Genomic DNA, 13,276 nt, shown 5'->3' with positions numbered 1-13,276 from the left:
TGGTAGAGTGCTTGCCTTGCATGCCTGAGGCCCTGGGTTCAATTCCTCAGTACCACATAAGCAAAAAGAAAAAAGCCAGAAGTGGCGCTGTGGCTTAAGTGGTAGAGCCCTAGCCTTGAGCTGAAGAGCTGAAGGACAGCCCCCAGGCCCAGAGTTCAGGCCCCGGACCAAAATAAAAAAAAAAGATACTGTACAGTTACAGTAACATTAGTAAGGTAATGAGTACATTTCCTATCGAGCACTCATTTCTACATATAGGAGAATTTTAAAGTGCAGAAGAAATCTAGGGATGCTAGAGCAACTTGTTTTCCCAAGAGGACAAGCCTAGGTTTCAATCAGCTTTCTATGACCCATTTCATGGTTTCCAGTAACCATGGTTACCCCCCTTCATTCTTACAGGGGTTGGGGAACATTTTTTTCTGTCAAGGGTATGTGTAATCTCATACAAAAGTACAAATACAAGTAGTAAATGGCCAATGGCAGATAAGAGGCAAAATCAATGCTATCTTTTATTCCACAAACAAAATAATAAAATTAAAAGTTCTAAAAGATTTGCCAAATACTAGAAGTCAAGCCTAAATACACATACCGTTCTTCTGATGTAGAATTCACGTATTCTCTAACACAGAGCAGGGCAGCATCTCGACACATCTCTTTTAGGTCACTTCCTGAAAACCCATCAGTTTCCTGGGCAACTTCTAGCAGATCAACATGTCTATCCACCTTAAACAAACAGGGACATACTTATAAAATAATTGCAAAACCGATTTACAAGAGTATTTCCAAATATTGATCCTATAACTAAAGAAAGTTAGGCATATGATAACAGCACAGGAGGAGAAATATTTTTTAAGAATATTTTAAGCCAAGTGCTGGTGGCTCACACCTGTAATCCTAGCTACTCAGGAGGCTTAGATCTGAGGATCATGGTTCAAAGTCAGCCCAGGCAGGAAAGTCCATGAAACTCTTATCTTGAATTTCTCACCAGAAAACTGGAAGTGGCTCTGTGGATCAAGCAGTAAAGCACTTGCCTTGAGCTGAAGAGATGAGGGACAGCGCCTAAGCCCAGAGTTCAAGCCCCACTACCGATAGACAAAAAAAAAAAAATTCAGACTGGGCACTGATGGCTCATACCTGTAATCCTAGCTACTACACAGGAGGCTGAGATCTGAGGATCACGGTTCAAAGCCAGCCCCAGCAGGAAAGTCCATGTGACTCTTACATCCAATTAGCCACCAGAAAACTAGAAGTGGAGCCATGGCTCAAAAGTGGTAGAGCATTAGCCTTGAGCAAAAAGAGCTCAGTGACAGCACCCAGGCCAAGAGTTCAAGACCCTTGACTGATAAAAAAATAATAATAATACTTTCAGTTGCTGGGAGCTGGTGGCTCACTCCTGTAATCGTAGCTACTCAGAAGACTGAGATCTGAGGATCTGAGACAGCACAGGCAAGAAAGTCCATGAGACTCTTATCTCCAATTAGTAACAGAAAAAAAAAAATGGAAGTGGCTCTGTGGTTCCAGTGGTAGAGCACTAGCCTTGAGCAAAAGGAGCTCAGGGATAGCTACCAGACCCAGAGTTCAAGCCCCAGGACTGGCCAAAACAAGAAACAAAAACAAAGCAAGTTTCACAGTTCCTAGAAGTTAATTTGTTGTTGTTGTTAGTTCTAGGGTTTGAATTCAGGACTCCACCTTGCTGGGCAGACACTCTTACTGCCAAGTCCCATCTCTAGCCATTGTTTGTTGGTTACGTTTTTTTTGTCGGTTGTGGGGCCTGAACTCTGGGCCTGGGTGCTGTCTCTCAGCTCAGCTAGCACCCTACCACTTTAGCCACAGCGCCACTTCTGGCTTTTTCTGCATATGTAGTGCTGAGGAATCGAACCCATGGCCTCATATATGCAAGGCAAGCGCTCTACCACTGAGCTACCTTAGCAGCCCAGAAATGTAATGTTTTAATATTCTTCTACCACCACACTAATTAAACATTTAAAAGTTTTGCTTTCCAACATAAGTTTACAGCCAGGATAGTTAAGTCAGCACAATAATAAGCTTTGTAGAAAATAATGACATTAAAATTATATACAGATTGAGAGGAGAAAATAAGCAAGAAAATAATACATTTACTATGATCATCTATTAACTAATGGTAAGGTACTAAGCACTTTATATATATATTATTCTCATTTTATGTGAGGTCATTTATGTTCATGTTTGTTTTCTGTTAATCATGAGATTAGCAACAACATCAAAAAAATGGATATAGAGAAATAATCATTTATTCTCTAAAGAATGAAAACTAAAACTTTAATGAGACAACTGCTTTTTACCTATCATCAAAGTGGTAGGGAGAGAGGTAGTTTGATATGGCTGATATGAGAATAAACTGTCGTGGACAACTTGGCAACAGCCAACAACCCGTGTAAATACCCTGTCATTTCTCTTCTGAAAAGATTACTCTGCTCATATCCTTACACAAGTATGAAATGACATGTACAAGTTCATATGAACATATGTTGAATATACTATTTTTTTTTTCAGTTGGTCGTAGGGCCTGAACTCTGGGCCTGGACACTGTCCCTGAGCTCAGCTCAAGGCTAGTGCACTACCACTAGAGCCACAGTGCCACTTCTAGCTTTTTATGCTTATGTGGTGCTGAGGAACCAAACCCAGAGCCTCATGCATGCAAGGCAAGCACTCTACCACTGAGCCACCTTCCCAGCCCCTCAATATACTATTTTTATACTAGTAAAAGATCAAAATTAACTAAAATGCCCTTCAGTATAGAAGTGATTAAATAAAGCATAGAACTATAATCCTAGAGTCCTCTTTCATTATAATTATGCAGAAAAAATAGAATAAAGAAAAACTATATGCTAATATAGAAAGATCTTAAGGTAAATGGAAAAAGCTGGTAAGTGTGCCTGGCTAATAGTCAAGCAGTTTATGTAAAAAATCCAGAGAATAATAATGTATTCTAATTTGCTTCTATAGGCATAGTATCAATCTGAAAGTATACAGATGAAATATAGCAGGAAAAGACTTTTCCCTGTGTATCATTTAATGTATATGTTATAATGCTTAAACCAGGTGAATATATTACTATGTAAAAAGAAAAAGAAACGGCAGGTTACCAGTAGCTCACACCTGTAATCCTAGCTACTCAGAGGTTGAATTCTGAAAATCTTCAATTAACTACCAAAAAAGCTGGAAATAAAGAGTTGTAGCTCAACTGACAGAGCACTAACCTTCAAGAAAAAAGCCCAGGGAAAGCGTCCAGAATCTGAATTCAAGTCCAAGGACAGACAGACGTACGTGTGTGTGTGTGTGTGTGTGTGTGCGTGTGTGTACACGCGCATGCATACGTGAGTGCACACGCCCTTCAAACAGAACATTTTGACTACAAGTTACTGAGTTTCATGGTTTCATTAGTAATTTAGTTCAAGTTCAAAGCTACACTATTCCTTTCTCTCTTAACATGACTTCATAATATAAACATATTCACTTTTTTTTGGGGGGGGGTCCAGTTGTGGGGCCTGAACTCTAGGCCTAGGCGCTATCCCTCAGCTCTTCAGCTCAAGGCTAGCGCTCTACCATTTGAGCCACAGCGCCACTTCTGGCTTTTTTCTTTTTGCTTATGTGGTGCTGAGGAATCGAACCCAAGGCCTCATGCATGCAAGGCAAGCGTTCTACCTCTGAGCCACCTTCCCAGCCCAGCATATTCAGGATAAGGAAAAAAAATCATAATTTTCTACTTACATTTTCATTTTTTAAGATGAGCTTCAAGATTGCTTCTCTTTGTTTTAGAGCCTAAAACCAGAACAATTTCCAGTCAACATAGATAACTGATAGACATATAGATAGACAAGACAGACAGAGATAGCATAAGCTAGTTTTTCTTATTCACCACTATGAACTACGCAATTTATAATGATTAATGATTGTCCTAATGAATTGTTTGTTTGTTTTGTCAGTCGGGGGCTTAAACTCTGGGCCTGGGTGCTGTCCTTGTGCTCTTCAGCTCAAGGCAAGTGCTCTACCTCTTGAGCCACAGTGCACTTCCAGTTTTCTGAGTAGTTTATTGGAGATAAGAGTCTCAGGAACTTTCTTGCCTGGGCTGGCTTTGAACCATGATCCTCACATCTCAGCCTCCTGAATAGCTAGGATTACAGGCCTGAGCCACTGGCACCCAGCATGAATTATATTTTTTAGTCTGCATCTTCAGTGCATAGCACAATGACTGGGAAATAATATGCCTTAACATCTGAGTGAGTAAAAGAATTTCTAAGACTATGTCTTCCCATACAGCCCTGTGATTTTCATTTTTCACTTAATTTACTAAACTTATGACTAGAAGACATAACTATATCCTTTCAGTTCTTCATTTCAACATGTAATCTCCATATTCACTAATACTTATTAGCAAACTTTAGTTAAAACAGGAACTATGCTCAACTCCTTTCTATACTACCTTACATACAGAATAAATACAGATGGTTTTTTAAGTTACCATGGCTGAATTTTTCCTTACTCTAAAAACAGTTGGTTATGAGTGTCAGATCAAATTACCTAAAAAATGAAACCAAGCTCTGCTGTTTCTGTAACTCAAGTGTGGTATGTAGGAATGTTTATTTGATATGCTATATGACTACCAGTAACTTTTTTTTTTTGGTCAGTTGTGGGGCTTGAACTCTACGCCTGGGCACTGTCCTTTGAGCTCTTCAGCTCAAGGCTAGTGCTCTACCACTTGACCACAGTGAACTCTGGGCCTGGGTGCTGTCCCTCAGCTCTTCAGCTCAAGGCTAGCACTCTACCACTTGAGCCACAGCGCCACTCTTTTTTTGCTTATATGGTGCTGGGGAATCGAACCCAGGGCCTCATGCATGCAAGGCAAGCGCTCTACCATTGAGCCACCTTCCCAGCCCCACCAGTAACTGTTTTTATAGTTAATAAACACTTTGTTTGGAAAGGAGTTTTAAGGTAAGATCAATAATGCACTTTGACATTGTAATTACACAAGAAAAAATTACCCTGTAACATATTAACAGTTTTTAATGAACTTGATGACATCCATTAAACTCAGGTGATAGCATACAGTTTTAAATTTACAACTTTAATAAATGCTATAGTCTATGTTGTATACTACATTCCATACTACATGTACATCAAAAACCTTAGTTGTCTATATACAGGCTTACAACTAGTTACTGATAAAGACAACTAATCATGGTGTTGAGAATAAAGTAAACGAATTTTCTCTAAAATATTCCTATCTCTTGCTTAAAAAATACAGTAAATCCTTGTATAAAGTTCATCTAAACATGGCAGCAGTCGACCTTGCCAGCCTCACCACTCCATTCCCCTTGGTGTTTGAACAGACTGTTCCTAAACTGAAATTGAGTGGATCTACCCACTTCTTGCCTCTGTTTACAGTGACAGAAACTTTCTGCTTGTCTCACTTATCTAATTCTTACCAGCCTTCAGGCCCAACTTGATTCTGTAAATTCTACTATCTCCATATACAGCATAACTAGTTGCATTATTTCAGCTTCTCACAGCTTTTAAAAATCACATTTGTAAATCATATATTACATTATTTACATATGTCTGTCTTCTCCTACAACATAGTTCTTAGAGGGGCTGGGAAGGTGGCTCAGTGGTAGAGTGCTTGCCTTGCATGCCTGAGGCCCTGGGTTCAATTCCTCAGCACCACATAAGCAAAAAGAAAAAAGCTGGAAGTGGTGCTATGGCTTAAGTGGTAGAGCACTAGCCTTGAACTGAAGAGCTGAGGGACAGCGCCCAGGCCCAGAGTTCAGGCCCCAGGACCGGACCCAAAAAAAACAAAAACATAGTTCTTAGAGAAGAAAAGTCACATTCCATTCTCCAGTACACGTATTGACATATATTAAAGCTCAATAAGTATTGTACTAGACACAATGTATTGTTTAATATTAATTTAAACCATCTCTTCACTTTTCAAATTGAGCAATTAAGTATGTAAATATCACCAGAAAAACCGAAGTTTTTGACTGGCAATAGTTTTTCATAATTTACAAGCTGGATGCTGATGGCTCATGTCTGTAACCCTAACTACTCAGGGGGCTGAGTGGCTTTTTAAAAAAAATGCTAGAAAGAAGGGAAGTAATAGTTCAGTCTCATCCATATATCTGTATGGATACATCTGTACGGATGAGATGTATATTTTCCAATCATTACCCAATCAAGGAGGAAGCACTGAGTACATTTGCCAACAATTATTCAAATATACCCCAGGTGCTCTGCTCCTCATATGAAGCCTTGGAGCAAAACAATTCTTTGACCTTTGTCACCAAATTTTACTCTATGATAATCCAAAACTTTAAATTTTTCTTATGTAGCCTCCTAAAGTACATTTCTCATATGTCTATGTAAATTTGAGGTAATTATATTCTTGAGGTAATTATATTCTTGGAAGAAAAATAAAAACACTGATCACAGGAGAGAGAGAGGGAAAAAAAGTGAGAGGGAGGGAGGGAAAGTGAGAAAGAGGGAGGGAGAGCTAGAGAGAGAGAGAGAGGGAAGGAGGGGAGAGAGAAAGAGGGAGAGAGAAAGGGAGAGAGAGAAAGAGAGACAGAGAAAGGGGGGAGTGACCAAAGAAAGTGAAAAGGAAAGAGAAGCAACCGTGAGGTTTCCTACCATATTCCTTCCCTGCCCATCATACATGATTCCTATGGAACAAAACATTCCCTTACTCAAAATCACAGATAAAGACCTGTTAAAAAAGCCATATACTAAAATTAAGACCACCTACAGGCTGGTTAATATGAAATCTTGTAGGCATTCTTCTCATTATAGCCGAGTCAAGGTCTTGAGGGCGATTAGTAGCACCCATCACTATAACCTAAATATACAAAGACAACACAAGGTATTAAACATACATTAATATTCCTTGAGGTCATTATTACTAAGACACAGAAGATATGTTTATATACAAAATGGAAGTTAATCCTAACAAGATTTGTTAATAATAGCAAATCCAGATTTCTATTAATACATTATTACTGGGATTTCTAGTACTGTTCAGCTACAAGTACCATTACAAAAGAATTGAAGAGTTTTTATTTTTTGGGGTAAGAATTGAACCCAAGGCCTCACACAAGCTAGGAAAGCACCCTATCATGTGAACCATGTTCTTAATAGTTTTTTAAGAAAAAGACTACTATATTTACAAAATAATTCAGTGAGTAGCTTTGTCCAAAAATTAAAAGGACTTAAAAATTTGTATTTTTAACCTGACTTATGGAATTGAAACCTCTGTACAACAACCTAATTTAAAAAATTGTATTTCACAAAATATAGTTATTCAATAAATATAAAATAGGAATTTAAGTGGGGAGACCCTTCAAATCTTTTAACAATATTTTGGAAAAGTCTAAAGATTCTTATCATGTATTTTCATGTCATCATCTCACTGAACTATCACAGCACTAAAGATAGTATCTTCTCAGTTTTAGGTAAAACCTCAAACAATCCTCCTTTAAACAAAAGCAAGAGAGTAAAAGTAAATATCAAAATGCTGGGTAGGGGCTGTAAGTGTAGCTCAATGCAGAGTGCTTTTCTAGCATGGGTGAGGCCCTGGGATCCATACCAGCACACACACACGTGCGCACACACATACACACACACACACACACACACACTCAATTCTATATCAACCCACATGAAGACAAAGTCAAAAGAAGTACATCTGTAAAAGACTTCAATACTTTAGTACAACCTAATAGCATCAACATCTGCTATCCCAAATAAAACTGATTTTTTTTTTTTTTTTGCCAGTCTTGGAGCTTTAATTCAGAGCCTGGGCATTGTCTCTGAGTTTCTTTTGCTCAAGTCTAACTAACACTCTCCCACTGGAGCCACAGAACCACTTCCAGCCTTTACTGTTTATGTCGTACTAAGGAATTGAACCCAGGGTTTCATGCATGCTAGGCAAGCACTCTTACCACTAAGCCACTTGATTTATTACATAAAAACATATTTCTCTGATAGTATTTTATTTCTGCTTAATGATTTAAGATTTCTAAAGCAGAACTCCACACAGATATCCACCAAATCTTATACTCTTTCTATTCTTTACATTTAGTGTTATACAAGAACCTCAAAGCTAACTTATTTTTAATCGACTAGACTGCCACCTGGAGGAAAAAAATTAAATACAAATACAAATTTAAGAAATGTTAGTCCTATAACAGTGCAATTCTGTATTTGGGCAAAAATTTAAGGCTCAAATATACTTATTATTAACTTCCTAAAATAAATTCCACCACATGTAAAATAGACAAGCTTTAAATGTGATTAACTGGACTAACAGCTGAAGGTAACAAAATGAATGTGAGAAAGGCTACTTTCCAACAGTACATTTACAGAGAAATCATGATATAGAAGCCTGCTGAAGATGTGCCATATCTAGCTGCAGGCATATACAAACAGCACGACAACTAAAGCAATCATTAAAAACGTCGCATTTCTTTTTTCTTTTTTTTTTGCCAGTCCTGAACTCAGGGATAGAGCACTGTTCCTGACCTTCTTTTGCTCAAGGCTAGCACTCTACCACTTGAGCCACAGAACCACTTCCCACGTTTTCTGTTTACATGGTACTGAGGAATCGAATCCAGTGCCTCATGCATGCTTAGCAAGCATTCTACCACTAAACTACATTCCTAGCCCCAACATCACATTTCTTTTGATTAGCACTACTGATGGAGTCAGAGTAAAGAGCAAATGGATGTGACTGTCACCAGGGTGTCCATGTCACAGAGCACCAACTACACAGTGTGGATTTCTCCCTCTGCATCTGGTGGCAATCATCAAAATGAATCAAAATTGGGGCTGGGAAGGTGACTCAATGGTAGAGTGCTTGCTTTGCATGCCTGAGGCCCTGGATTCGATTCCTCAGCACCATATAAGCAAAAAGAAAAAAGCCGGAAGTGGTGCTGTGGCTCAAGTGGTAGAGCGCTAGCCTTGAGCTGAAGAGCTGAGGGACAGCGCCCAGGCCCAGAGTTCAGGCCTCAGGACCGGACCGAATCAAAATTTACAAAAACCCTATTTTGAATCCTTATCACTTAATGATAAGTATGAAAATTATGTAAAAACTTTTGTACAAAAGTATAAGAAGCAGCCCACAGGCCCAAAGAAACATAGGTCCCATGGTTTCCCTTATTTGCAATATCTAGCATATCTATGAGTCAAGCGGAAAAGGTCAGATAATGTGATGTCAGGAAAATGAACCCTGAGATATGTATCTTAATGTTTTTTTCTTTCATGCATGTGTTTCTAATGCACTTATAAGATTATCTCTTTGTTGCTTTGTATGTCCCTCCCCCACAGTATAACCCCTGCTTTCACTATATTTGATGTCAGTATAACTTGAGGAGGAGATGGGGAAAAACCAGTTGTTTAAAGATACAGGTGGACCTGTTGCAACAATGAGAAGTACAAGTTGTCATGTCAAAACGAGCTTTACAACGTTGTTGCGGGGGGGGGGGGGAAGGGGGGGAAGGAGAAAGATTGGGATTGGGGGGGAGGGGGAGGCTGGGAAGGGATGTGAAGGGTAAACAAAAGGAGGAGGCTGCAATGCTTGGTAAGAAATGTACGCATTATCCTGCCCATGTAATTGTAACCCCTCTGTACAGTATCTTCACAAATAAAAGAAAAAGAAAAGAAAAAAAAAAAGAAGCAGCCTACAAAATTCTCTGGTAACAAAAACAACACAAAATTAAGGAAGATTTTGCTTAAATACCTGGCAGCTATGATCAGTATCCAATCCATCCCAGAGACTCATAAACTGAGCCTTCATCATGGCGGTAGCTTCATGGTCAGAACTTGAACGGTTTCGTAGAAAGGAGTCTAAAATGGAGTAATGACTTATTTACTCTGCATCTAATGTAAAACCACCTAATTAAAAACTGACAGTTTTACAAAGAATTATAAGGAAGCAGACAAAGAGGTCATCTTTGTCTTTTCAGATATTATCCTGACAGAATATCCCTGGTAAATTATTAGGAAAATTAAGACATAACTTGTGTCTTTTATAATACTACATTCATGTCAAGATGTAGAAGAGAAATAAAGACTCTACAGTATCAAGAGGCTCTGTCAAGTGGAGTTTAAACCTGGTCTCAGCACACACACACACACACACACACAATTCATGTTTCTATATATGATGAAAGGACTGACACTTACCAGCATGCAAATGTAGACATAAAACATGTTGAATTGAAATGCTTTTGTAAAACTAATTAAAGATAATAAAAATAAAGTAAATCAAATGCTCACATAGAAAACATACCTATTTCATCTATAAATATGATGGAAGGTTGTAGCTTTATGGCAAGGGAGAAAACAGCAGCAGCCAATTTCTGAGATTCTCCATACCACTTATCAGTCAGTGTTGAAGGCTGAAGGTTAATAAATCGACAGCCTGCTTCTTTGGCTGTAGCCTTAGCAATCAAGGTTTTACCACAGCCTGGAGGCCCATAGAGAAGAACTCCTGGAATCAACATTATTTTATTATTACCTTTAAGAATTTATTTACAGTAGCTTATGAGGTAATTAACTTAATTCTGCACACACTACAATCCTCCTAATATTCAATTATTTTATTCATCTTTTTTATAGTAGAAATCTATGAACTTTGCCGGTACACGTTAACATTTTCAAGCACTCTCAATTTTTAATTAAATCCATTTAGATGCTTAAAATATATATGTCAGTTATAATTTGAAGCTCTACTGATACTTATTTTTTTTGTCGGTAGTGGGGCTTGGACTCTGGGCCTGGGTGCTGTCCCTGTGCTCGTTAGCTAAAGGTGAGCGCTCTACAATTTGAACCACAGCACCACTTCTGGTTTTCTGGTGGTTTATTAGAGATAAGAGTCTCATGGACTTTTCTGCTGGGGCTGACTTTGAACTGTGATCCTCAGCTCTCTCCCTCCTGAGTAGCTAAGATTACAACAGGTGTGAGCCACTGACACCCGGCTTCTACTGATAATTTTTTGGGATGGACTTGAGACACAATTAAAAAAAAAATCTAATGCTATTTTACTTAAAGCTGAAAACAGAGATGACTGCAGGTGCTTAGATGATTACATTTCACTGTTTTCATCACATGGAATATACAATATCCAATGCTAGTAGCAAAGTCATCTATACATATTAATTCTCAGGCTTTTTAGAACAAAATATTCAAGCAAAAACTTCCAAACCATAACTTCATACTTTTAGAATATCTGATCTTTTTACAAATTATTGATTTCTCATTTTGAATAAACAACTTCTATAGTTTAGCTACTTTCTTGCAGATTGAGATTTCCCAATTCTCCTCACAGACTGCAACTAATACTATTACTTGAACAGCTACTAATGTCAGAAGATTAAATATGCAAAAACTTTTGTGCCAGGTGCCAGTGGCTCACACCTGTAATCCTAGCTACTCAGGAGGCTGAGATCTTAGGATCGTGGTTCAAAGCCAGCCTGGGCAAGAAAATCTGTGAGACTCATCTCCAATTAACCATCAGAAAACCAGAAGTGATGTTGTGACTCAAATGGTAGAGCACTATCCTTGAGCTGAAGAGCTAGGGACAGCACTCAGGCCCAGAGTTCAAGACTCATGACAAACAAAACAAACAAACAAAAAACTTTTGTATCTTCTGGCAGATACAGCTATGATAGGTAAGTTACACAGAGATAGCAATATCTCGTTTGACCTGAATGACATTTATATGAATGTCACATTTATCCACTGAACTATTTTCTCTCCCATTCCTGTATGTACCTTAGGTTCCACTAAGCTTCATATTATATCTCCAGTGAGCCTAGCAATAATATTAATATGGCACCTTTTCCATATCCTTTAAGTGGTTGTCAAAATGTTAATATTAATATTATATGTAATATATAATATTTAATGTGATAAATGAGTTGATAATGTAAGACAGTTATATTATTATTTACAAACCTTTTAACTATTTTTTTAATTTAATGTGATACTCTCATAACCCATTTCAACAGATCAAAAATGTTTGTGCTTTGGAGAAGCTTAAAAATTTGTACTCACAAAACAATTGCATTAAAGAAAAACAGATGCATGGACAAACCCAAATTTTCTTTTTGGTTTGCTGGTCCTGAGGTTTGAACTTAGGACCTGGGCTCTGTCCCTGAGCCTCTCTGTGCTCAAGGCTAGTTCTCTACCACTTGAGCCACAGTGCCACTTCCTGCTTTTTATGAGTACTTAATTGGAGATAAGAGACTCACATTCTTTCTTACCTAGGCTGACTTTGAGCTGTGATCCTCAGATCTCAGCCTCCTGAGTGGCTAGAATTACAGGAGAGAGCTACCAGTGCCCAACCACTGAGTTGGGTTTTTTAAATCTTAAATTTTCTCTTTTGAATTTACTTGGAAGAAACAAAAAATATTTACTGTGACATGTAACAAGGAAAAGAATTTATCTAAATTTCAGCTGAAGAATTAGTAATTACTTAAAAATTATTATTTACAAAAGTTTCTTGGATCTCAGTATTCTCTTCAGAATCTAACATCAAAATAGCACTTCTATAATAGCCCTCTTTTGTAAGTGTTTTAATGGTTTAAGTGAAGGTATGTGTATATACACTCACATGTATTATATTAATTATAGTATACTATACCTTTTGGAGGCTGCAGAAGCCTGGAATTTTCAAACAAATGCTTCTTTTTGATTGGTAAGATGACTGTGTCTTTCAGGTCTGTAATGACATCATCTAAACCTGCTATATCACTCCAAGTAACCTGGCAAAAGTTAAGTTCAACAAGAACATGAATTTTACAACTAATGCATACTCACAAAAGCTAAAAAACAAAAATTCCCCCAACAACAAACTAATATATCATGATGATTAGAAATAATATATATTAACACAAGGGAAAATTTCACAGTAGTAATAAAATTAAAAATTTTGCACTGGAGAAAGAAATTAGCTGTCAACTTTCTAATACTGGAAAAAGGGAGTGTTGCTCAATGGTAGAAAGGTTGCCTAGTAGTACAAAGCCCTGGTTCAATCCCCAGGAAAGGACACAAAACAGAACCCTCACTAAACCAGGTACTTAAAAATCTGCAATGCAGAATTCTAATAAACTGAACTCATTCCATTTATGAGGAGGAAATATTCTGCTATAAGACACAGAAACAGGGCTGAGAATGTGGCTCAGTGGTAGAGCGCTTGCCTTGTACGCATGAGGCCCTGGGTTCGATTCCTCAGCACCAC

The 13,276-nt window shown here is 38.0% G+C and overlaps 1 protein-coding gene across 1 annotated transcript in view; it reads right to left on the bottom strand.

Moving 5' to 3' along the window:
• The window catches only part of Atad1 (ATPase family, AAA domain containing 1), a 27,969-nt gene that overhangs the window by 4,632 nt on the left and 10,061 nt on the right, over positions 1-13,276 (bottom strand). Inside the window, exons 3-8 of the mRNA XM_013017047.1 lie at positions 12,680-12,800; positions 10,325-10,525; positions 9,773-9,879; positions 6,785-6,874; positions 3,754-3,804; positions 590-723 (exon numbers count right to left, since the gene is read on the bottom strand). Of these exons, the coding sequence (XP_012872501.1) occupies positions 590-723; positions 3,754-3,804; positions 6,785-6,874; positions 9,773-9,879; positions 10,325-10,525; positions 12,680-12,800 (704 nt within the window). The remainder of the gene's footprint in view (positions 1-589; positions 724-3,753; positions 3,805-6,784; positions 6,875-9,772; positions 9,880-10,324; positions 10,526-12,679; positions 12,801-13,276) is intronic.

This window comes from Dipodomys ordii, unplaced genomic scaffold (genome assembly GCF_000151885.1).
Source record: "Dipodomys ordii isolate 6190 unplaced genomic scaffold, Dord_2.0 Scaffold34, whole genome shotgun sequence".
In the NCBI taxonomy this organism is placed as follows: domain Eukaryota; kingdom Metazoa; phylum Chordata; class Mammalia; order Rodentia; family Heteromyidae; genus Dipodomys; species Dipodomys ordii.
Note: the sequence above shows the minus strand (reverse complement) of the source record. Positions and strands in the feature narration are given on the sequence as shown.